General features: G+C 34.6%; 3 protein-coding genes and 1 pseudogene across 4 annotated transcripts; 2 read left to right on the top strand and 2 right to left on the bottom strand.

The window, feature by feature from the left end:
• The first annotated feature begins 1,394 nt into the window (after positions 1 to 1,394).
• LOC145129057 (putative arabinosyltransferase ARAD1) lies at positions 1,395 to 3,388 on the top strand. Its single transcript, XM_079063815.1, has 3 exons — positions 1,395 to 2,333; positions 2,615 to 2,980; positions 3,072 to 3,388. Exons 1-3 carry the CDS (start codon positions 1,575 to 1,577, stop codon positions 3,273 to 3,275), a joined length of 1,329 nt encoding a protein of 442 aa, XP_078919941.1. The 5' UTR covers positions 1,395 to 1,574; the 3' UTR covers positions 3,276 to 3,388.
• Positions 3,389 to 8,890: 5,502 nt separating this feature from the next.
• LOC145132555 (Ankyrin repeat family protein) lies at positions 8,891 to 12,661 on the top strand. 2 transcript variants are annotated; one of them, XM_079067389.1, is made up of 10 exons: positions 8,891 to 9,141; positions 9,582 to 9,638; positions 9,732 to 9,799; positions 9,905 to 10,091; positions 10,422 to 10,519; positions 11,050 to 11,110; positions 11,580 to 11,639; positions 11,795 to 11,845; positions 12,089 to 12,167; positions 12,356 to 12,661. In XM_079067389.1, the coding sequence occupies exons 1-10, from the start codon at positions 9,061 to 9,063 to the stop codon at positions 12,436 to 12,438; spliced, it is 825 nt and encodes a 274-aa protein (XP_078923515.1). In that variant the 5' UTR covers positions 8,891 to 9,060; the 3' UTR covers positions 12,439 to 12,661. The 2 variants fall into 2 exon arrangements, with proteins under 2 accessions (XP_078923515.1, XP_078923514.1); XM_079067388.1 differs by having other exon boundaries at positions 8,894 to 9,141; positions 11,047 to 11,110.
• Positions 12,218 to 14,104, bottom strand: LOC145132554 (wall-associated receptor kinase-like 8). The gene is made up of 2 exons (XM_079067387.1): positions 13,003 to 14,104; positions 12,218 to 12,908 (listed from the first exon to the last, which is right to left on the bottom strand). Exons 1-2 carry the CDS (start codon positions 13,883 to 13,885, stop codon positions 12,574 to 12,576), a joined length of 1,218 nt encoding a protein of 405 aa, XP_078923513.1. The 5' UTR covers positions 13,886 to 14,104; the 3' UTR covers positions 12,218 to 12,573.
• Positions 14,105 to 18,724: 4,620 nt separating this feature from the next.
• Positions 18,725 to 24,287, bottom strand: LOC145131327 (wall-associated receptor kinase-like 8; annotated as a pseudogene).
• Positions 24,288 to 25,827: the final 1,540 nt, after the last annotated feature.

Consider the following 25,827-nt stretch of genomic DNA (forward strand, 5'->3'; position numbering starts at 1 on the left):
GGGAAGACATAAAGCGGGTAGCTTTGATTCAGTTCATTTTGCGGGTGACGAAAGATGGTAAGGTGGTCATGACCTTGTCTTGTTGTTCGGTGGAAAAGTGCTCTCGGAACAAGCTTGATTAAAGAGGTCGGGGTGGTGAAAAGAGATAATAGGATGTTGATCGGGGTTGAAGAATTTTTCTAGAAGGACTTAGAGATTCGGGGGTGATTGTTGGAATCCTAAGTCGATGAGGACTTAGAGACCAAGCAATCTAATTTATGGAAAGTTTAGTTTATGACAAGTTGGTCATAAGTTTCTTAGTCTAATACAAGTTGGTTTGTTAGGCTATATATACATGTTCATAATCGAGTTTATGATTATGAGAACAGATTGTAAAACATCGGTTTTGAGTTAGTTTCCGATTAATCAAAGAGTTATTTTGGTTATTTTGTTTTGTACTCTTGTTTTCAAAACTTTAGAAATTAGTGAGTTTGATGTTCTTCGGTGCTCTGTTGCCATTTTTCCTTCGCCTAACCTCTGTTTACTCTTTGTTTGGATGGTGACCCCTCATTCAGAGAGTCTTATGAAATTTAATAATTAACGAGTTCCACTAGCAATATTTTAGGTATCTCCGAGTTTAAACCATAAACCTATTTTATAGAACTATTCGCCTCCCATGAGTTGGTAATTCATAAACGAATTGTCATCTTTATTAAAATATATTTAGTTGATTTGTATTGTTTAATACCATATATATAATTTAATAAGAGTTATGAAAATATGAAAATGGGTACACCAAGGAACACACCGAGTCAAAGATCAAGCTTCTGGTTTAAAAAAATGTTCAAATATTTTTGGAAATATATCGATAGGTTGAAATCGAAAAACCGACACCAAAAACCAAAAGCCAAAAACCATAAACCAAACCTAATAGGTTTGAAAAACCAAAACCGAAATTATTAGTTTCAATTTGGCCCATGCTCAACTTAGATATAGACAAATCACTTGGGTTGTGGTGACTTGGTAAGGCATGTGGAAGATATGATGGATAACCTGTTGACTCATGTTCAAATCATGGCACTACTCAGCCCTTGTGGTCATGAAGGTTCGCCTGCAGTGACTTCAACGCATGAGGCAAAACCTCATGTTTGCAGCGGAGATTAGTCAGTGCGCGAAAGCTGTCCCGGAAACCCTCGTTAGGAAAGTTCCATTTCCAAAAAAAAACTTAGATATAGACAATTAAAATATGACTTTTGATGAGAATCAACATAAACCTGGATTTTGGAGGTGTAAAAACTAAAAAGTATAATCCTTCTAGAAATTCATATTTGATTTTCTATAATCATAAAGTACCTTGAGCGGAAACTATAAATCTTGGTAAGCCCTTAACCGAAATCAAAGTGTATTGTCACAGTCTTGACTCTTGAATCTTCCACCAAAACTGACAACTCAATTCTCCTTTCTCCGCCACAACCACCGCCGCCGATCACCGCTATCGCTATCATCGCGACCGCAACTGCCGTCGTCATTATCACACAATCATCTCAATATCCAATATCTTCAAATGACATCAAATTCCAATTACATAAACTAAAATGGGTCGAAAATCTATCATTAAACAAACCGTCGCTACGGTCCTTTTAATCATAGTCTTTTACGCCTTCTTCAACACATCTATCTATCCTTATACATACAACAATGTACATTTCCACACACATGAAAATAGTATCGGTAAAATCCCCCAAAAATCAGTGAAAGTTTACATGTACGATCTGCCCCGAAAGTTCACCTATGGTGTGATAAAAAACTACTTAATCGTACGAGGCCAATCGGAAAACGAAGACGAGGCTAGCCTCAAGTACCCTGGAAATCAGCACGCGGCTGAATGGTATCTGTTTTCGGATTTGAATAATCCGAAACGATCTGGTGCGTATGTTACTAGGGTTTTAGATCCAGATTCAGCCGACTTGTTCTATGTGCCGTTTTTTTCTTCATTAAGCTTAGTCGCAAATCCTGTTCGTGATGGGCCTGTAGTAGTTGAGCATTATAATGATGTTGAAATGCAAGAGGATTTGATGGAGTGGTTGGGGAAGCAACCGTATTGGAAGAGGAACCATGGGAGGGATCATGTCTTCATATGCCAGGATCCGAATGCTTTACACAATATTGTTAATCGTGTGAAGGATGCGATGTTGCTTGTTTCTGATTTTGGGAGATTGGGTCATAATCAGGCGTCATTTGTAAAGGATGTGATCTTGCCTTATTCACATCGGATTACTACCTATAAAGGAGATATTGGAGTGGAAAATCGGAAATATTTGATGTTCTTCATGGGAAATCGATACCGAAAGGAGGTATGTATCATTGTCTCTTTTATACATTGCTTTGTGTACTCTGTTTCTGAAATCATCACGTGTTCATAGTTATATAATCTTGAGATTTCTAGATCTTTACTTTTCTAAAATCACCATCCCCTAAACTAGTTTGTTAATTCCAAAGTCTTGTTCTAGAATTCATTATAAATTCTGGATTTTTCATATAAATAAAGAAGAATGGAAGTGAAATCCATCAACTATGGAATCTTGAATTCCAGTTCTCTCTCTTGGTTCTTATGTTCATAACTATTGTATTGCAGGGAGGAAAAATTCGTGACTCCCTGTTTAAAATACTAGAAAATGAAGAAGATGTTGTGATAAAACATGGCACTCAATCAAGGGAAAGTAGGCGAATGGCTACACAAGGAATGCATAGTTCAAAGTTCTGTTTACATCCAGCTGGCGACACACCATCTGCATGTAGATTGTTTGATGCTATTGTGAGCTTATGTATTCCAGTCATCATCAGTGATTATATTGAATTACCCTTTGAAGATGTCATAGACTACAGGAAAATTGCTGTTTTTGTGGACACGGATTCAGCTGTTACACCAGGATACCTGGTTAAATTGCTTAGAGGGGTGAAGACAGGGACAATATTGGAATTTCAACAAGAGTTGACCAAGGTATGTAAATGTAAATGTATGATGCTATTTCTTGAATTTAGCCTTTGTTATATTGTTGTAATGATCTATATTATGTTACTAATGTGATTAGGTAAAGCACTATTTTGAGTATGATGATCCGAAGGGGAGTGTGAATGAGATATGGCGACAAGTTTCATTAAAAGTTCCGCTTATAAAACTTATGATAAACCGTGACAAAAGACTAGTCAAAAGAGAACTCTCTGAGCCAGATTGTTCTTGCCTTTGCACTAACCAAACAGTGATCCATGAATCCTTTCATGATGCTGCTTCTTAATTTCTATTTATTCATTCAGTTTTTAGGATATAATAGGTTAGTCCTTTTGCGATTAATAAGAATTTTTTTAGTGCTAAAGTAAGAAATCAAGATTTATTATGTAGTTATACTGTTATAGTATGTCAAAACACGCAACTAAAATTGGACTGATCTAGCGGTATCAGGAGTTGACAGATAGAAGTCCCTCAACCAAAGGTTGAGGGGTTCAAGTCCTCATGTGGACGAAAGGTGTAGATTTGATAGTAGTGTAGTGTGTGTGTTTATAAGGTGTTCTAAAAAATTGGACCAAAATAACACATCCTCTTCATTCTATAGTATTTATAAGGGGGAGTCACATTTGCAAATTCAAGATTCCTTTCTTTAGCGGATTTGGTTGTCAAATATATGGAATTCAACTTTTGTGGTAGTCGCCCACATTCCATGTTTCATGAATTTAACTGAGAGGGGATGATGAAAGGAATTCAATTCGATTATTATTATTATTATTATTTTATCAAAAGAGCTATACACTTTTTTATATTATATGGAAATAAATATGACCAAAAAATATATTTTATATATTTACATGTATATTAAAAATCATTTAATTTAATCTATTTTCTACTTACCAAAACGTAAATTTTAATTATTTCTGATTTTTTTGAATTTTTTTTTTTGAATCAATGCCATATTAGCTTTTATTTTTGTATGTATAAAATATCTTGATAGTCACTTATTTTGGGATTTTTAATGGTCAATTTACCTTGAGATGTACTCTGATGTACTTATCACTATGGTTGACAATATAACATACGTAAATAAATGATTAATTAAAGCTATGTTTCACACACTAAATAAATTAATTTATTTTCCGAGTTTTTAGATTGTAATGTTTGACAAATAAAAAAGAAGCCGATAAACTAGGTTATATGCTAAATTGCTAAAAAGCTATATACACTAGCTTTTTTAAAATTTTCTACATATGTCTTTAATTAAATTAACTAGATGAGTGTCCCCCGCGTTGCGGGGGTTGGAATGTGTCGTTTTTGTGTGAAAGTATTGTACATTGCTTCAATTGGTAGCTGCGGTAAAGTATGTTTCTATTCTCCCTACATTTCACGTATTTACAAACGGATAATAGCCATAATTTAGATACAACAACTGCTAACCATAAAACATCTACAACCTATGGAGAAACTCTTTATTACCTTGTTTCTCCCTATCCATTATTCATCATCTTAACCTGCAGAATTGAACAAATTAAAAAAGTTTAAGAAGGTAGATAACATTTAAAAGAAAATACAAATACGAATTGATAAGCCATTTCATCTAAGTAATGAACTCTAATACAAAGTCTGAGGACTTTTGGTAAAGATGACCCAAATGAGTGAAAGAATGTGAACCATCATATGATCCTAGACAACAAAGTATTTTCATCTATTTGCGTATGAGTTATTTTTGTAGAATAAATGAAAATACCATGCTATATTTGTCATAAAAATCAAGGTACAATAAATGGATTAATGTCTTAATAAGAATAAAAATAAAAGTACAAAGTATGACGCTATTTACCAGAACTTTTGCGCTTCCGAAGCATGTGCCGGTGAGAATGAAGATTCAGCTACATATTAGATTGTCTACAGTTTAACACCAAATATCTCAATAAATAAAGTAAAAAAAAAATACAGGATTAACAGATAAGGTTTACATACATACCAGAAGGTTGTGCATGACATCATGAAGATGTCCTTCATTAGGCGAGTCATTTGAGTCCTATTTGAGAAAAATTAAATAAGAAATTGCTTACTAAAATGATAATTTATTATACCTTGCCTGTGTGAAGTCAATAGTGAGGCCTCTTGTCACCTCAACTGCAGCAACTCCAGCAAGCTGAACATATCATCATGATTGAAAATCCCTGACAAATTGATAGTTTAACAAAAAGTAGGTTGTTATAAATAACGAAACTTTATAAGTAGGTTACTGTTTTAGAACAAAAATATAACAAATTGTACAAACCTTCGTAAGAGTAAACGTACTTCCAAGCCGCTGAGTTTAGCATGTGGTTAAGCATAGTAAAAAAAATGCTTTTTCATCTTCTACACATTTCTCAGCAAGTAGCTGAAAACCAAATCTTTTCTATGCATATTTAACAAATCAGAATATTAAAAAGATAATCTAATATAACATGTATAAGGGAAAATTAGTTAATTTGTAATTACAGACCCTATAAATCAATAACCTCACAATTTACCTCTGAGGACGGGTTTGTAGAACCTAAGTGTGGCTTTCTATTTTCCTTCCTTCACGACATTTGGAATCTTGAATTCCAATTCTAGTTCCACTATTGAATGGAATCTTTAATTCCAATTCGTCAAAATACGACATAATCCACACAGGCTCTACCATGATTCTCCTGTGAAAAAAATTAATCTTAGTTAATATATTTAAAAAAAACCTCTTACTATATTATTAATCATTCAAAACCAATGAGATTTATATAGTAAAAGCTAAATAGATATCGTAAATAAGTAAATTATAGTAGAATGGAAAGAACCTGAAGGAGTGAGCATTGATATGATGCAATTTTCTAGTAAAGATTCACCTGTAGCAGATGCGTACATTACAAAAAACAATTTTACAATACATTTTTTTAAAATAAATAGAAAGAATAATTAACATAACCCAAACATTCCATAAAATATAAAATATTAAAAACAAACGTTGCTAATAACACAACTGAATAATGTTACTGCCTGATTAATCATTATATAATTTCACTATTCCAAATAAATTTTAAATGTAAACATAATATGTATAAAAAATAAATGAATTTGTAGTTAAAAAGAGTTTATACTGCAGATTCCCATTCCACTTCATGATGGAATAAAAATAGTTTTATTACTTCAAGAATAATCCAATTCCGTTTAATCAGACAAAATAAACAACTTTTTTAACTCCAACTCTCAGAATGGGATGAACCATTTCATTCCTTTTACGATTCCATCATACCAAACAATACAACATATTCTCATTTTCACTTTACTTCCAAAGTTTTTCAATTCTAGTTGGAATATAACCAGGAGTACTAATCATACCAAATGTCAAGTAAAAATTTGGAAGTAAAAGAACATATATGTTGTTTAAACATAAGGCTATTTGACCTCACTTACTTTTGTATGGAAATAACAAAGAATTAGCAAAGAAGGTGAACAGGGAGAGAAATCAAAAGGGTATAATTGGAAAATTAAGCATACCATCCATTCTTTGTAGCCTCGAAAACCTTAAGCTTTAAGCTTTTTGACATAATATGGGTGAAATCGTCGATCTAATACTGGAATACTCCATCTATGACATACTGTGAACCTGAAAGTTGAATATCCTCGAGCCTTGGTTCCTTCTCCCGAAACTCCAATCCCCTATGTCTTCACAGCAAGAACATCGAAAACAAAAAAAACATATAAAAAAATCGGAAATTACCAAGACATTGTTAACCGAAATTTCCCAAAATACGAAAAAATTGCAGACAAAAGAAGATAAGATAGAGAAAGAAGATGATCTAAGAGCTTAGTGAAATCTTACCCAAACGGAAACAACCAAAGCAGATGATGGTGTCTTCAATGTGAAGCACTGTTAATCAAGGAATTGGGTTTGTTTGGGTGTAGCGCTTCCATGGAGAAGAACAACAATGAAAACGGATTTGATCGGTGGGGCGCTTTTAGGGCTTGTGGGCGCCGACGATTTTGAAACTCACTTTCGAGGGTAGGAGCTGGTGGAGGTCGACAAATCTCAGAAGAAGAAGAGAGCCAGTCGAGAAAGCGTCGTCTGTTTCTTTAAAAAGGAACAACGACAAATGTAGAAGGCGTGAACCGGAACCTTTGTCGCCAGAGAAGAAGCGTCTTTCCCTTAATTCCCGGTTCATTCAAAATTTGAAACGTTTTTGTAGAACAGCGAATTAGATATAAGAAATTAGCTAATAACCTTAATAGGTCAAAAATATGCTCTCACATTAAAACACCTAAACATCACACATAGGTCTGAAGTTGCATTCAGTTAACCGGTATAAGAATAGTTCGATGTGAGGTCATGCCTGCCATTTTATGGACCTCATACCTGTAAAACCTGTCAATAAATTAAAATAAGTTTAACACAACCCAATTTGAATTCACCTTCACAATATACATCAAAGGCTTGAAGAATCACAGCTAGAACATCTGTAAAAGCTTTTATGATCATCTGTTCAAGAAGGAAGCAATATGTGCTGTGTTCATCATTAGTAAAAAAAAAAGCAAAAAAAAGAGAGATTTTTTTTGTTCATGAGGAAACTTACATACCGTACAATTCCAATTTTGATGATTTGATGGGGCAACATCTACAACAAAGGTAGAAAAATATATACCTGCAGAAAAAATATCAAAAAAAAAAGTAATTTCTATGAAATCGGATAAGCTTTAAATAAAAAATTTAACGTATCAAACAAACGACACAAACACCCCTATGAATCGTTGAACAAGCACAATCCCAAACATTTCCTCATCTGTTTCCTGCTTTTCCTAGTCAAACAACAACCCTATCAAATCCTGTCACAAACAAATCCAAACAATCCATTTTGTTCCATTTCTGTTGAAATAAAAAAAAACAACAAAAAGAAAAAGAAGAAGAGGATCAGGGGAGCTGCCGGAGCAGACCCCATTGACGCACCTGCCCAACCTATCTCTTTTTCCTCCATCGTGCCTGTCGATTTGAACAACAATCGAAACACCTCTGTGAACTCAAAGAAACCACCCAACCACCCCCTCCCCCCTTACGGCTACTGTACTGATCTCACTCTCTCGTTTTTGTTTGGAACCAACGAAGTAGAGAAGAAGAAGGACCGACGACCTAACTGATTGTGGTGAGCCTCCATCCGACCCTTACTGTTGCTGATTTTGTTTTCTTTTTCTTCGATTGAACATCACAAAACCACCACGGGACCACCAATTTTTCCCTCCTCCCCTTCGCGATCCGCTACCGGAGCAGCCCCTTTCATCCATCACAGTTGAGGCGGAGGCAGGCCGGTGGTGCTTTTCTGGAAGAAGCAAACGCGAAATAGTAACGATGGAGAACCAGGGGAGACGATGAAGAAAGAGAAGTGTATGATTTGGAGCAGAGACTGAACCGCGTCCGGCTCCAATGCGCCGAAAGACGACGTACAAAACGCAGGGCATCCATGGAGAAGCCGAGATGATGACGGTGGGAGAAGGAAAGACAGAGAGAGAGAGAGAGAGCCGATACTGGATGTAGAAGGAACTGGATGTAGAAGGTCCTGGAAGGTAGAAAGAGGCGGTGGAATGTGGATCGGTGGGAATGTGGGATTAAAGTAACCCAATATACTAACTAAAATAACCAACATAAGTATGGGGACGAAAATTGACAAAAAATGGGCAAGTTTACTGTTACTTTTCTTCACAACTTTAATATATATATAATAATAATTACTCTGTTGCAGTGTTGCTTGCGGAATAAAAGAAAAAGTCGCATAACATATTAGAAAAGTTGAGGTACTATATTAAAGATCTCTTATAGTTCGAGGACCAAAGTAGAAAAAGAATGATAGATAGTGGACCAAAGCAGAACGGGTCGATTGGGATGCGACCCGATCATCTCATCCATTTTCATCCTCGATATCATATATCTCCGATCATTTCACTCTTGAACTTAAAAATCGGTTCTTCAACCATAAATCCACACTCATTTCAAACAATAATTCTCGACCTGCTGATCGGAAAGCTTCCTAAATTCAAGAATCAGAAAGTTTAGGTCAACAATGTCATTGGAGCCTCCGCCGTTTCAAGAATCTGCACGCTGCGACGTTTGTAAATGCAGTTTCAACACCTTCAGACGACGGGTATTCGTTTGAATCTTCCATAATTCGATTGAAATTAGCTGATAATTCATATATTGCTTCAAATTTTATTGTTTATTGAAATTTGTTTTTGGTGTCCTTGTACCTTTTAGTGTTGGATCTTTGTTATTATCATATGGAATTACTTTACAAGTGATGAACTATGAACCTTGGATCCTACTCGGAAAAGGATGCATTCCGAGAAGCAAAGTTGATATGGTGCTTGCTCCAGATTTAATAAACATAAATTGTTCCTAGTGATTACTGTATACAAAGTTTCTTTATAAGTTCAAGAACTATTATCTATCTCCAAGTTATAATCAGTAGTTAATTACTCTATGCTTAGTGAAAGATAAAAATCTCTACAGTTTTTTCTTGAAAAGATTTGTTAATATTAATGCTTACATATCTTTATGTTTCCCTACCATACTTCTCATATGTAGCATCATTGTCGATGTTGTGGTCGAACCTTGTGTGCTGAACATTCATCAGATCAAATGGTATGTTATGCAGACTCAAAACTTCTTTGAGCTACTGTTATCAATAAGTCCTAAAAGATTGTTGAAACAGTTGATATTGTGGACTCTTTTCAGGCTTTACCACAATTTGGTCTCCACTCACCTGTTAGAGTTTGCTCAAATTGTTATAATGATGCATCTCGGTAAGTATTAAAGATTGAGACACCATTTTGATTATACTGACTTTGTTGTAGGTGTATCTACCTCATTATTCATTTATTTGTTAATTAGACATTTTCATTCTATAGGACTGGAAATTCTGGTGGAGCTGCTTCTGTGAATGGAGTAAATTCTGTGACAGATTCGGTTTCAAGGCTAGATATTAGTACACCTTCAAATTCCAATACAAATCAAAGTGCTGCTGTAGATTGCAAGTGTGGAATGCCTTTATGTATTTGTGAGGTGCCTTCAAATGATGATGTGGCTCCTGTGCAGGCAAGTCATACTCATTTTAATCACATTCAATTGCATCATACTAAGAACCTTTATGCGTGTTTGCTTTGCCAATTCTGATGGAATTGGAATTCGAGATTCCATTCCATGTTTGATGGATTTCACAGTTTCTCGGGGAGGGTGGAAGGATCCCAATTCCATTCTTCTTTTTCTATCAAGATTCAAGAAAACAGAAAACCCTCATTGGAATTGAAAAAAACAATAGTTTAATATACATATTTAGAATAAGCAAACAATATATAAATATACATAAAATTCAAAAACTACATGATTTTTAATTTTTTATTGTATGGACTTGTGCTTTGCTTGCAGCCTAAACCCTTCCCCACTTCCACCATTCCCAGTATTTCAAAAACAAAGAAAACAGACACAGCACCAAGGAGTAGAGCTTCTTCATCTAGCAAGTACAGGTATATATTTTATTTTTTATTATTTTTTTTTGTAATTGTTTGCACAAACACAGTTTCTTCTGTTTGCTGCAATTTCTTCTAGAATCTGATAGAAATCTAATTTTCTCTACCTAATTTTAGATTTCACTCCTTTTCCCTTTTCTCACATTAACCACATGCCACAAAACATTCTCATACATTATATCTTATTTCTATTTCATTCCATCAACCCATTATATAAATTATACTAATATGTCTCCATATTCGTTTTACTTCCCAAAATAATATATATTACATAAAAATTTGAAATTGAGGATGTTACATATTGGTTTCTCTAAGACCACATTACCATTCATTCATGTTTACTCAAAGTCCAAAACATCTTTTAAATTTTTGTCATACAATTCTTTTGTCTTGTTTTTTTTCTTCCATTTTAAGTCAAAAAGTAATTTGTTTTACATCCAAAAATCAAAAGGTAACACCTAAAGTGGAATAAATGGCACATTTTAGTTCAATTTTGTTCAAATTTAACATACAATAATTTGCAGTAGTGGACAATCATCCAACACTGACTCAGAAAAACCACTGGGAAACTATGAAGTTAATGGAGAGGTATGGAATCTTGAAGTACATATATAGCAAGACATGGTAGAATATTGTGCAAAATAGATAGCTGTCATTTATTTCTCTTTTTTCTCTTTTTTCTCTTGTTTTTTTTTGTTCTCTTCTTGTTTTGCATATGCTTTTAATATAACCCATTTTTGTTTAATGTTTATGTAAATTTATTGATGCATAATTTTTCTCTGAAGTCCATGATTTTAATTAAATCAACATTTATTTTCCAAAAATTAACTAGAAAATGTAGAGTTAGTCAGTTATTTTCTTTTTATCAAAAACTTAATTGGGTTTTTTCTAGGTTTTATAATGTTCAATTTGTAATTGGGCTTCACATTCTATATGTTACTTTACCTAGCATGTTGAATTTAGTCCCATGAACATATAGTTTCTTAAATTATGATCTGTGGTAACAATAACATTTTAAAAACTCAATAATTTAGCATTTTATATTCTTTTTGGGTAGGGGTTACGGGAAGCTATAAAGAATGGCGACTTATTTTCTGTCAGAAAGCTTCTTGGTGAGGTAAGGATTAAGGAAGATATCATTTAATACTTAGTACCAAATTATTTTTTTACAAAATATTTTAGAAAATGATGGCATATTTGGGGAAATTGAAGAAACAAATAAATAAATGAAGGACGCTTTGTAAAATATACTGAGTGTGCTGTCTGTTGTAGGGAGTGGATGCAAATTACTGTGACAAACAAGGATTATCTCTCTTGCATCTGGTTCTCTCTCTCTCTCTCTCTCTCTCACACACACACACACAGTATCTATAACTGTAGGTTGCATTTTTAAAAACTCTATAATTGGGTCGCATTTTTAAAGAAAAATGTCCTAATAAGAACAAAGTTGAAAGTTCAATGCTATTGTTGAGTTGATTTTTCAAAGTACAATGCCTTAATAAGAAAATAATGTGTCTGTGTGTGTTTTTCTGTTTTCTCAATTTTAACAGTATTTGTTGATTTTAGGCTGCGGTTTTCAACCAAACTGAGATAGCTTTCACACTCATGGAAAATGGAGCAAGTCTGGACTACAAGAACTTGCAGGGTATATGACTATATTCCATTCACTTTTAAATTAATTTTAGAATGTCAAAGAAATCTAATAAGTTTTGGTTTACTTCTTTTACTTCTAATCAAGCGATAAATAAGAAAGAGAAAAAAATTACAACTTTATAAGTACAATGCTATAATAGAAATTAAAAATGTAGCTATCCAACTGATTTTCATTTTCAGGGGAAACTCCACTTGATTGTGCTCCTGTAACATTGCAATTCAAGATGAAGAAGAAGATGGAAGAAATTAAACAATCCAAGTAAACATGAATATCATCTTTCGACCTCATTTCCTAAAACTTTATCTGCTTCTTCTACGAATTATGTGTGTAATTCTAACTTTTGGAGACCATTCATATTATATTTTATCTTTATGTTCTCCCAAAGAAGCAAAAGAGATCAAATAAGCAAAGGGAAATTTATGTAATCTTTATCTGTCAAAAGTTTTTTTAAGGGGAAATTACGGTTGATGTGGTTTGAAATGAAACTGAGGCTAGAATAACTATTTATAACAAAGTCATAAAAATATTTGAAATGAAAGTTTTTCAGTAAACTGGCTCGATTGAAAATACCCAAAAATGCCCTTGACCAAAGTCGTACCCCGATGCTTATGCAAATGCCTAGAATAACTCCAATTGTTGATGATTTTCCTCTAGGTGGATTAGGATCACATGTGACGCCCCCCATTTCATTGATAAAACATTCACCATCACAAGAAGCGCATGCTGAGTCAACTAAAACACATAAAAAACACAAAACACCGTTTATAAATCACAAAAACACTAACCATAAGTACCTTAAGAAAGAAAAGATACATAGATTACATACGTTGGCATCCATCAAGTAGATATGGGCTTCCGTCTTCAGATGGATTACAAATACATTTGTAAGATGTAATGGAAGCAGTAGCATTACCCATATAAAGAAACTCTCTTACCATAGAAGCATAAGCTCTTTGATCAATATCCACCCGTCTTAGGGTCCACCGAAGTGAAACTGGAACAAACAAGTTGTCAACAATGGCAGATTGCCCAGAAAACCTGCCAGCAGGGTATGAAAATCTATCCACCAGGAAGGCAGATCCACAAACTCCAGTTCCACCAGAATCCTGTCTTTTCAAGCTTGTAGTATCGATGGTGTATGTTTTAAGATAGTACGGAATCGTGGTTTGGCAGCAGTTGACCCCATAACAATCGTCTCTTTGGTTGGTGGTTTGGTTTTGGCATATCGTCGAACACCTTGTGACCAAGTTCTCTCCTTGATCCAAGATAACTGCATTTCCACACCCTTCAACAGTGAATTTGTTATCATCTCGAGAAAACAGAAAGGGACTCTCACCCAATTCGACGCTACTATTCCGAATTGGGTCTCCACACTCAGAAATCACTGAGATATTAACTGTCGCTATTTGATTCTCAAAATTCACAGACAACAATTCCAGGTTGTTTATCGCAGAAAGGTATGGTGTCGATGAGTTGCAATCAACAGCATACCATTTGTTGATATAACACCCTGTTCCGATTCCGAATGGGTATGGAATCCGGACGTTCCCGCACATGTCTTTGCATCCAGCCTCGCGTAAATTGGAGTTGATGTTGCTGCTGATGCTAATGGAATCGCTATAAACAAGTATAATTGCAGCAATTTCATTGTTGCAAACAAGTTCAATACGTGATTGTGGTGAGGAATAGGTGTATATATTGGTCGCCATACCAAAAAATTGTGTGAATGAGGATTAACGATGTGATGTCTTGAGTTGCGTTTCAAACCCAAAATCGGAATGTAATTTCCTTCACATATTTCCGACTGATTCATCTTGTTGTTTGCTGATTGATGCAAATATATGCTTTGGAAGAAAATTCGAAGAGGTATCGGTGATTGGAGTTCGTATATAGTTCTTGAGTCACCATGTCAATACTGTGCTTGGAATTTGGACTCTCAAATAGATTATGAGTAAATTACATGTTTGGTTTTGTAAGGCGTAAGCTTACTAAGTATAATATCTTTAGTCCAAATGTTTTGTTTTGTTGCAAATATGGTCCCTAATTCAAATTATATTATCACCAGTTCAACCCTCACTCTTCACTCTTTTGCCTTAAGCCGTTAGGACCCCACATGTGTAAGTCACATAAGGGTATTTATGTCATTTTTCCTGTATCTTGTAAACAATCAAGAATTTGAGAGAGAAGAAATGATTTTCAATCTTCATTGTATTGATTAACTAATTACAAAGAAGATAACAAGAACAATATATACAGACTACTCTATCAAAATAACGACTGCTAACTAATTAGTAATTAAATTACTATAATACCCCTAACAACAATAACTGAATAGAGAAGCTAACACCCCCCCCCCCCCCCCCTCAAACTGGGGGGTATGGAAGTAACCTAAGTTTGTTTGTTGCATCTTGATGTGCTGGTCCATAGAGAGGTTTGGTAAAGACATCAGCCAATTGTTGTTGAGTAGAAACATGAGACAAAGAAATCAGACCAGCTTGAAGCTTCTCTCGAACAAAATGGCAATCGAGTTCAATATGTTTGGTTCTTTCGTGGTATACAGGATTAGCTGCAATGTAAATAGTAGCTTGATTATCACACTTGAGAGGAATAGGGGTAATATTGTCCACTTGTAATTCAGATAAAAGACGGCTTAGCCACGCTAATTCTGCACACACACGTCTCATAGACCGATATTCTGCTTCAGCAGATGATAAGGAAACAGTGACTTGCTTCTTTGACTTCCATGAAATAGGAGTATCCCCAAACAGAATAAAGAAACCACTAACACTTCTTCTTGTGATTGGACATGATGCCCAATCAGAATCACAGAAAGCTTCAATGTTAAAAGAAGGATTTTTATTGAAAAATAATCCTTGTGTTTTAGTGCCTTTAAGATATCTTAATACATGCATGGCAGCATTGTAATGAGCTTGACATGGAGTTTGGCTAAATTGACTCAAATATTGAACTGAGTATGCCAAATCTGGTCGAGTATGAAGAAGGAAATTCAATTTCCCAATGAGCTGTCTGTATATAGTGGGATCTGGCAAAGGGTCTTCCATTAAAGACAATAAATGAAGTTTCGGTGGTAAAGGAGTGGTAGTGATAGATTGTTCTTGCATTGAATAAGCAGAAAGAATTTCGTTGGAATACTTTTGTTGATTAATCACCATTCCGTTTGCAACTGTATTAAACTCTATGCCCAAAAAATAATGAATGTGTCCCAAATCCTTGATTTGAAATTGATTATGAAGTGAATCCTTGAGAGATTGAATTTCTATGTCATCATCTCCTGTGACCAATATATCATCAACATATATGTCAACAATGACTATGTTGGTAGAATTTTTCTTTATGAAAAGTGAATAACCATTTGATGACCTGTGATATCCTTTAAGAACAAGAGCAGAAGAAAGCTTATCATACCACTGTCTTGATGCTTGCTTTAAACCATACAATGATTTTTTAAGTTTGCAAACAAGTGAAGAAGAGGAAAGAGAAAGACCAGGTGGTGGCCTCATATAGACTTCTTCATAAAGGTCCCCATGCAGAAATGCATTATTTACATCAAATTGATGTACATTCCAACCCCTTTTCATGGCTATAGAAACCATGCATCTAACAGTGGTGAATTTTACAACTGGTGAAAAAGTTTCATTGTAGTCTATCCCCTGTTTTTGAGTAAAACCCTTTGCTACGAGCCTCGCTTTATGTCTTTCTACAGTACCATCTGCTTTGTATTTGATTTTGAATACCCATCTACAAGCTATTGGTTTCTTCCCTTTTGGCAATTTTACAATTTCCCAGGTGTAATTTTCATCTAAAGCTAGTAACTCTTTTCTCATAGCTTCTTCCCACTGAGGCTTACCTTTAGCTTCATGATAAAAGGCAGGTTCAATTTCCATGAGTGGAAAATGAGATGAGTTTTTGGTAACAGCTAAAGAAACACTTTGAATCTGGGAAGGAAGACCAATACATAAATTGGTGAGAGTGTGAGAACAAGAAGAAGATGCATCTGTAACAACATAATTACAAATATAATCTTGAAGATGAATAGGTGGGTGAGATATTCTGGTTGTTCTCCTTAATAAAGGTTCTTGAATAGGTGAATCAAGGGAGGAAGAAGTAGCTGGAGAAACATTATTACCAGAACTGGGGACAAAATTGGGATCAGGGGTAAAATCGGAATTTTGAACATCAGGATCAGAAATAGGAATGGGAATGAAAGAATTTATGTCAGGAAAAGATAAAGAACGATCTGATGAGTGTAATGGGAAATTATTCTTAAAGAATTTGACATCTCTGGAAATCGAAATAGACTTGGTTACCAAATCTAAAACTTTGTATGCCTTTTGCCCAGGAGGGTAACCAATAAAAATGCATGGATTGACACGTGGCATGAATTTATCTCTTCCTTGAGTTAATGATGAAACATAACATAATCAACAAAAACTTCTTAGTTGATCAAATGAAGGTTGTTCTTTATACATAATTTGAAAAGGACTTTGACCATCTAGAACTTTGGAAGGCATTTTATTGATTAAATGAACTACAGTCTTGACACAATCACCCCAGTAAGCAATACCAATTCCTGACTGAAAATAAAGAGCCCTGGAAGTGGCTAAAATATGTTGATGTTTTCTCTCAACAACTCCATTTTGTTGAGGATTGTAGGGAGCAGATTTTTGATGTAAAATACCGTTATCTTGAAAAAATGAAATGCCTTCTGAACTTGATCTCAACTCCATAGCATTATCAGTTCTGATAACTTTGACCATTGTATGAAATTGTGTCTTGACCATTTTTACAAAAGATTTGATAAGATGCAAGGCATAATGTTTATGTGACATCAAGTGTACCCATGTATGCCTACTGTGATCATCAACAATGGTGATAAAATACTTAAAACCATCATATGTAGCATGTTTATAAGGTCCCCAAACATCAACATGGATCAAGTCAAAAGGATTTTTGGATATAGTATCACTGATGGGAAATGGTAATTTGTGTTGTTTAGCTTTAGCACAAACAAGACATGAATCAATAGTCATTTCATTACATTTTGAAGAAACAAGAGAAAGTTCTTTCAGTTTGGCTAAAGGAACATGGCCTAATCTGTTATGCCACAACATTGTTTGAACATTAGAAGAAAGAGTGAATACAGACGTTTGACAAGACAAAGAAGAAGGAAAAACAGAGAAATTGTAAACTAAAGACTGCTTGAGTTGATGATGTTCAAACACATATAGATCATTGATTCTTTTGCCAAGTACGCCAAGAGCAAAACTATTTTTCAAGCAAGGGTCCTGCAGAAGACAATTTTCATCAGTGAAAATTGCAAAAGTCTTAAGATGAGAAGTGAGCTTAGGAATAGAAACAAGATTATACTTGAAGTCAGGAACATATAAAACTCCATGAAGAGTTATGGAATCATGAATTTCAACATCACCAATGTAATTGACAAAAGTCCCCTGACCATTAGGAAGCCCAAGAGATTGAGGCTGAATAAGTTTTGTGAGAGAAACAAAGTAATCTTGATTAGAACAAATATGGTCAGTGGCTCCTGAATCTATGATCCAAGAATTATGTGTTTGAAGAAGATGCGAGGACTTATAAGCATTTGCACAAAAATGTTCAAAAGAAAAGGATGTACCATTAGGATTAAGAGAGCCTGCAGTAATGGCAGAATTGACTTGAGATGATGAAGAGTTGTTGTTGATTGATGTTGTATTCAGTAGTTGAAGAAGTTGTTGATATTGCTCAGGAGAAAAAGTGATGTTAGATGTGGAACTAACATTGTGAACAGCAGAAGAAGACTCATCTTTTCTTCCTTTTGTGAACTTGAATGTAGAGGGAAATCCAACAAGTCTATAACATTGAGACTTTGTATGACCTGTCTTCTTGCAGTGGGTACAGGTAAGATTCTTCTTAGAAGACTGAGAATTGGAATTATTAGAGACATTCATAGCAATTGCATCACTGTTAAAGACAGGAGATACATTGATTTCTCTTTGATGTTCTTCTTGAATGAGTAAGGCATAAGCAGTAGACAACGTAGGCAAGGGTTTCATCATGAGAATCTGACCTCGGATGATTTTGTATGAATCATTAAGCCCCATGAGAAGCTGAATAAGCTTTTGATCTTCAAAAAACTTGTTAAGAGCAGTTGCTGCACTACACGAACAAGCTGGAAGATCTTGTACCATACGTAACTCATCCCATATCTTCGTGAGTTTGGTGAAGTAAGTAGGAAAATCATCTGAGCCTTGAGACATTGAATATAGTTGTTGTTGAATCTGGTAAATCAATGCACCACTGGACTGTTCATATCGTTGATCCAGTTCACTCCAGATCTGAGATGCAGTTTGAAGAAAAAGAACGTTATCTGCGATATTTTTGTGAAGTGAAATTAAAATCCAGCTGATAACCATGGAATTTGCACGAAACCAAACATGATATATAGGAGAATTAGACACAGGTTGAGAAATCGAGCCATCAACAAGACCTAGCTTGTTCTTTGTAGACAGAGCAATAATCATTGTTCGTTTTCATGCGTTGAAACCAACGCCATTGAAGACATTAGTGACAAGAACAATACTTGGATTATCAGAGGATCCAAGGTAAAATGGATTAGAAACAGAAATTGAGTCAATTGTAGATTCTCCTGACATGATTGAAACAATCAATTTGAAAAAGAAATCGATTGAAGATGAAATCGAGTGAAAGGAAGAATGATTGAAGATGAATGCGGAAAGAAATTGAAGATTGAATCAGAAATTGAAGTTCGGATCGTTAATCTGATACCATGTAAACAATCAAGAATTTGAGAGAGAAGAAATGATTTTCAATCTTCATTGTATTGATTAACTAATTACAAAGAAGATAACAAGAACAATATATACAGACTACTCTATCAAAATAACGACTGCTAACTAATTAGTAATTAAATTACTATAATACCCCTAACAGCAATAACTGAACAGAGAAGCTAACATATCTTTTTCCATTGGCTCTTCTAAGAAGAGAGAAAAGTGGTATTCATTCTCATTCTTCGATCTTCGTCAAACATAAATCCTCTCATTTGAAAATGGCTTTTTGTGCGTGTGGTTGATCTACTGTGATACAACATCTTGGACATCCAACAACCCTATACTTATGCTTCCAAGTGGTAATGGTTAAGATTTGTTAATTTCTTTAGTTGGTAACTTCGAAAACAACACTTAACTTGAATGCATGGTACCAAATGTGAATTCTTTAGGCAGGTTGATCCTTTGACGTGTTCAATGGTAATGGATGTCATTTAGACCTGCAAAACCTAACCCCCATATGACACGACAACCCTAACATTTGAAAAAAAAGTTTCTTTAATCCATTTAGTAAACTTTAACCATTTGTCTACATTATAATTCATTTTTTATAGTATTTTATACTTTTTTGGCTTACAAAAATGTGTAGATTAAATTAAGATGAAATGAAAGATATCTTAATTTATTAAATTTCCTAGCTTGTTTATGAATTACAATATACTAAAGATAAATATACCCATATAATCACGGCATCATACCATTCCCCATAATGGTTAAGACACCTAAAACACATCAATATCGACTTTGTCGTACTCTGGTACCTAAAGAGACCAAATGAAGAAAATTATTAGCAAAAGTAGTATAGACCAAAATGTATAACACTAAAGAAACATGGTCACAATAATCATTTTTCACCAACACAACACCAAGAGGTGTCTGCCAAACAAGCAACAAGGAAACTAAGAAACATCCCGCTAAGACAGAGGATTAACACCTCCAAAATGAAGACATAATGCATACAAAGCATGTAAGATCACAAATTCATATTTTCCAGGTCTATGACTACAGTAAAATATCATTCAACAAAAACAACCTTCTTATCCTCCATTCACCTATATTTGTAAGAGAGAATCTCATTGTCAAGAATGTATAAATAAAATTTCACCATCATTACACAACATCCTTGCTTGAAGTAGTAATGTATACAAACATTCTGCAACAATTATATCGCCTTAAAAAACACGTTAAAAGAAAGCACATCCTTAATAGTTTCCAACAGGCCCTCACTCAACACCACTACATAGTAAAGCATCAACATCTAGAAACTAAATTGTCAACACTACTAGATACTTAGCACGCTAGATACTAAATGATTAATACAATTATCAACACCACTAGATACTAACTCATCAACACCCCTAAATTATTTACACAACTAGATACTCAACAATAGATATTAAATCATCAACATCACTATATACTCAACACCACTAGATATTAAATCATAAAGACCACTAGAATTAAATCATCAACACCACTAGATACTAAATTGTCAACATTACCCGATACTTAACATTAGATACTAAATGATCAATACTACTAGATACTAAATTAACAGCACCATTAGATATAAAATCATCAACACTACTAAATCATCAACACCACTAGATACGCAATACCGTTTGATATTAGATCATAAACATCATTGATAGTAATCATCAACACCACTAGATACTAAACCAACAACATTACTATATACTAAATCATCAACACCACTAGTCTTTTTTTGGAACGACAAATCTAATGTACTCCTAAACTACTCCCCATTCTGCTTATGTCCTAGACGGGATTTGAACCCTTGACCTCAAGAATGGAGGACAACATCTGAAACCACTAGATACTAAATCATCAATATTTAATAGATATTGAACACCAATACATACTAATAATCAACAACATTAGATATTTAACCATCAAAAAGCATTTTATTATCCATGCTCAACATCTTACAACTCTCCTTAACATCCAACCTCGCTCTTGTATATCAAAAACCTTACCCTCCCTATCGTCTAGTTCAACCTCAAGATGATAAGGCTCACAAATAGCTTCCTGACACAAGTTTGTAATTTGGTCATACCTTTCGTCTCCGACTCAATATGACTATTGGTTGCACACAACATAAGGCATTGACTTTTAACATCCGTCTTCAACTGTACATCTTTGTCTTGTATTGGGTCAAGACATCACAAGCCTAGTTGCATCAACGTGTATACAAACAATTCGGTAGCTTTAACCCAAATGTCCTAACTAAAATATGCTTGAGTGCGCCACCGCATGTTATTAAGGGGAGGAGAAAAACAAGTAACCTCACACACATGAGCAGAATATAAGAGATTAAGAAACACAACGTAAATGCATGCACAGCGGAAAATATAACAAATTTCAGAAAGTCCATAGTAAGATCTCTAAATTCATATGATATAAATAAGAAGTACAACATAGAATATTTTATGGTAAAAAATAAAATAATAATTCAAGTAAATCAAACATTCCAATCAAGTCATACTTGTTGATGTCATATCATCATCATATGATAGCAAAATCATTTCTTCATCTATTCCACCATTATACATCGACTTCCGATAACCATGTCCAAATGGTACATAACTTGACCTAATTCTTTCCAACTCTAACGCCACTTCTTTCATCGTGGGCCTATTCTTCCCGTTCAAATTCAAGCATCTCACCGCCAACTCAGCCACCGCCATAACCTCAAGCTGACCACCCTCCTCCACGATCCTCTGATAAAAAACCGCCATCCCCTCACCTTCTTCCATAGCCAACATAAAATGAGTAGCCAAACTTCTATGCTCACCGATTCGCGTCATTGAAATTGGCCTTTCACCCGTCAAAAGCTCAACCAATACAACACCAAAACTATAAACATCGCTCTTTTCTGTAAATTGACTCGATTGAAAATATTCCGGATCCAAATACCCGAAAGTCCCCTTCACTAACGTCGTCAAATGTGTTTGATCAATTGATACGAATCTCGAAGTCCCAAAATCGGAAACTTTTGCTCGAAATTTGTCATCCATAAGTATATTAGTCGATTTAATGTCTCGATGGTATATCGGAATTGAAGTAACAGAATGTAAATAAGCGAGAGCTCCGGCGATCTCGGTTGCAATTCGTAACCTTGTGTTTAATGTCATTGGGAACTCCTCAGTTTCATTGTGAATATGTTCGTATAAAGTCCCATTTGATACAAATTCGGATACAAGAAGAGGGACTTCGGTTTCTAAACAACATCCGAAAAGTTTGACCACGTTCCGATGGTTGACTTGTGATAAGATAACCACCTCGTTGATGAACTGTTCTAATTGGCTTTCATCTACTATTTTTGATCTTTTTACAGCTACAATCCTTCCATCAGTTAACATGCCTTTGTAGACAGTGCCTTGGCCTCCTCGACCGAGGATTCGATTCTCACTGAAGTGGTCGGTTGCTTTTTCTAACTCTTTCGCGGTGAAAAGTGTGGTTTTGTTGACTATGCCTTCATCGGCGGATTCTTGTTGTTTTAGAAGTAGGCCGCCATTACGTTTGAAAAACCGTGCTTTTTGTCTTTTGTCTTTTGTTTTTTTGAGTAGTTTGTAAAGTGCGAAGATGATTGCCACGAGAAGTAGTACCCCGACGCTTATGCTAACACCTACAAAAAAAAAAACACAATAATTTTGAAAGGTTAATTCCATTTTCAAAACAAGCAATCAAGTTCAAACACAACATTTCGAGGTTTCGGGGTTCGGTTTAAAGATATTTGAAAAAATAATTGCAGACTTGAGGAAATGGGAAACAAGTGATGGAAAATTTGTAAAAACTTTATGACTTAATGGGGGAAAACCGTATTTCGATGAGTTTCTTCATTGAGTCATTGTTTTTGCAACAAGTAGAAAAAAGAAACAACACCTTACTATATATAGCTTATCAGATTATATGTTATCATTATTAAGTCCATTAAGTAAAAAAGAATCAACACCTTACTAAGTTTAAATTATGTATGTTCGCCATTTAAATAAGTTTAAATTATGTATGTTCGCCATTTAACGAGTAACTTGTGGCTTTTGTTTTTACCTAGAATAACTCCAAGCGTTGATGATTTTCTTTTAGCTTGAGAGAGAGGATTAGGAATGCATGTAATGTTCCCCTGATATACCTAACATTCACCGATACAAGTGGCACATTCTTTAACAACTAAAACACACAAAAACGAACACCTCCGGTTATAAATCACAACAACACAAACAAAAACAAAAACAAGAGCATTTGAAAGTAGCTAATGAAAATAAATATTGATTAGTGAAATAGATTGCATACCTTGGCATCCATTAGTTAAATACGGGCTTCCTTCTTCAATTGGCCTACAAGTACATTTGTAAGATTCATTGTTGGTACCATTACCCAGATAAAGAGTCTCTCTTGCCATAGAAGAACAATCTCTTTCACCAATTTCTTCTAGTCTTAGAGTCCACCGAAGTGAAATTGGAACAAATGTGTTCTCAACAATGGCAGATTGCCCAGAAAACCTGCCAGGCAAGTACATTTGTTCATCCACCAGGAAGGCAGACCCACAAACTCCACCTGGACTCTGCCTTTGCAAGCCTGTAGTGTCAATGCTGTATGTTTTAAGATAGTAAGGAATCGTGGTTTGGCAACAATTGATCCCATAACAATCGTCTCTCTGGTTGGTAGTTTGGTTTTGGCATATCGTTGAACACCCTGTGACCAAGTTTCCCCCTTGATCCAAGATAACTGCATTTCCACACCCCTCAACCGTGAATTTGTTATCTTCTCGAGAAAAGAGGAAAGGGCTCTCACCCAAGTCGACGCTCAAGATTTGACTGTTATTCCGGATTGTGTCTACACAATCAGAATTCATTGAGAAATTAACTGCCATCGTTTGATTTTCCAAATTCAGAGACAATAGTTCTAGGTTGTTTATCGCAGAAAGGTAAGGTGTCGATGAGTTGCAATCAACAGCATACCATTCGTTGATATAACACCCTGTCCCGATTCCGAATGGGTACGGAATCCGGATTTTCCCGCACATATCTGTACATCCGGGTCTCGCGTAAATTAGCGTTGATGTTGGTGCTAATGCTAATGAAATCAATATAACCAAGGACAATTGCAGCAATTTCATTGTTACAGACAAGTTCTAGCTGGGAATGTCGTGAGGAATTCTTGTATATATTGGCCACCATCGTGAAGAATAGTTGGAACGAGTAGTGATGTTTTCAGTTACGTTTCAAACCCGAAATCCAAAAAAAAAAGAACAGAAAATCTATCTGATTAATCTTGTAGTTTGCTGATTTAGGGATGTATTTCCTCTTGTTGGAAGAAAATTCGAAGAGGCTTCGGGTGAGTGCAGGTTGAGCAGTTCTAGAGAGACCAAATCATACATGGCGTTTAAAATTTCAAACACAGCAACAACACACCTCATTTGACTGCCTGTGGAGTGTGGAAATATATATTTACATAGTGTTCAAAACAGGGTTGTCAGGATGGGATGTTGATGTTAAGATCCTTAAACATCCTAGGATCCTATCTATAAAAACTTTGTTGGTTCACAATAATAGGATCGTTTTATATGTAAGATCGTAATTAGGATCATACTGTTCCATTGAAATTGTCAAATTTTGATTCGGTTTTTATTATCTTTATCCATTTACAGTCGACTTGGGCCCCTTATCCAATGCACAATCGAAATTGCCCTATTTTTGTACAGTTTTTTGAACCGTAAATGACAAACAACCATATTTTTTTTCACTTTTACATTTTATCCTCATCGATGGTAGAATTTGAGATTTAGTTTTGGCTTTTCATTAATTTCTTCCTTCGATAGTTCAAGATCAACAATAAAGGTGAGCCTTTTTCCGGTTTCTTTTCTTTTACTGTTCAAGCCTTTTTCCTTAAGAGTTGAGAGCTTGAGAAATTTTGGTTTTTTAATAGAATTTCAAAAGTTGAAATTGTTATCGCTTTCATCCTTATAGTTATAACATGAAAGTTGTGAGTTGCTATTTTTGTATGATAAATAATTAATATTAATACGCTTTTTAACTGTTTAACCATGTCATTAACCATCTAAACTCAAGAAATAATACAAAATTACAAACTGCCACTATCAGAACTATCAGAACCAGACAAATGAAAAAAGTAAATAATGTGAAAACATAAAAACACTATTTTTATGTTATTATTTTGCAATGAATTTTGTATCCTCAGTTTTATGTCATTATTGAATAGATGAATAATCACATGTTAAAACTAATATTAGAATTTACTACAATAATGCGCATAAACAAAATTTATAATAGAATAATAACATTCTAATGAATATATGAATAATCAAATGTTAACATTCAATTACTTCAATAATACACACATACAACATTTATTGCAGAATAATAACATAATCATAGTGTTTTTACGTTTTCACACTATTTACTGTTTTTATTCGAACTTACTTCTCGGAACCTATAACTAAATTAATACCTTACATTATTTGTTAGTTTAGATCAATATAACTAGCTCAATGTTCCACATTCACAACATAATTTGAGAAAACCACACCTTATGAAGTTCAAATAACCTTATGATCAAATAGTCGTGTTTTTCTAAGAATGTCTATAATGGTTCTTGACAAACCTTGGGGATGAAACTTGAAACCTTTTTTTGGATGATAAAGTAAATGTCGGTAAGACAAATGAGGAATATAGGGGGAATGACATAAATACCCTCACATGACTTGTACATAAGGGATGTTAAATAGTAAATTGAGCAAATGA

The sequence above is a fragment of the Lactuca virosa genome, chromosome 8 (assembly GCF_052849685.1).
Source record: "Lactuca virosa cultivar CGN04683 chromosome 8, Lactuca_virosa_CGN04683_v6, whole genome shotgun sequence".
In the NCBI taxonomy this organism is placed as follows: Eukaryota; Viridiplantae; Streptophyta; class Magnoliopsida; order Asterales; family Asteraceae; genus Lactuca; species Lactuca virosa.

Excerpts from the sequence above, each read along its gene's own strand:
- LOC145129057 (XM_079063815.1), top strand. The coding sequence starts at position 1,575 with ATGGGTCGAAAATCTATCATTAAACAAACCGTCGCTACGGTCCTTTTA. Across the intron at positions 2,334-2,614 it reads GAAATCGATACCGAAAGGAG|GGAGGAAAAATTCGTGACTC; the intron begins GTATGTATCATT and ends ATTGTATTGCAG. Across the intron at positions 2,981-3,071 it reads TTCAACAAGAGTTGACCAAG|GTAAAGCACTATTTTGAGTA; the intron begins GTATGTAAATGT and ends TAATGTGATTAG.
- LOC145132555 (XM_079067388.1), top strand. The coding sequence starts at position 9,061 with ATGTCATTGGAGCCTCCGCCGTTTCAAGAATCTGCACGCTGCGACGTT. Across the intron at positions 11,111-11,579 it reads ACTATGAAGTTAATGGAGAG|GGGTTACGGGAAGCTATAAA; the intron begins GTATGGAATCTT and ends CTTTTTGGGTAG. Across the intron at positions 12,168-12,355 it reads GGACTACAAGAACTTGCAGG|GGGAAACTCCACTTGATTGT; the intron begins GTATATGACTAT and ends TTTCATTTTCAG.
- LOC145132554 (XM_079067387.1), bottom strand. The coding sequence starts at position 13,885 with ATGGCGACCAATATATACACCTATTCCTCACCACAATCACGTATTGAA. Across the intron at positions 12,909-13,002 it reads TCTACTTGATGGATGCCAAC|TTGACTCAGCATGCGCTTCT; the intron begins GTATGTAATCTA and ends TATGTGTTTTAG.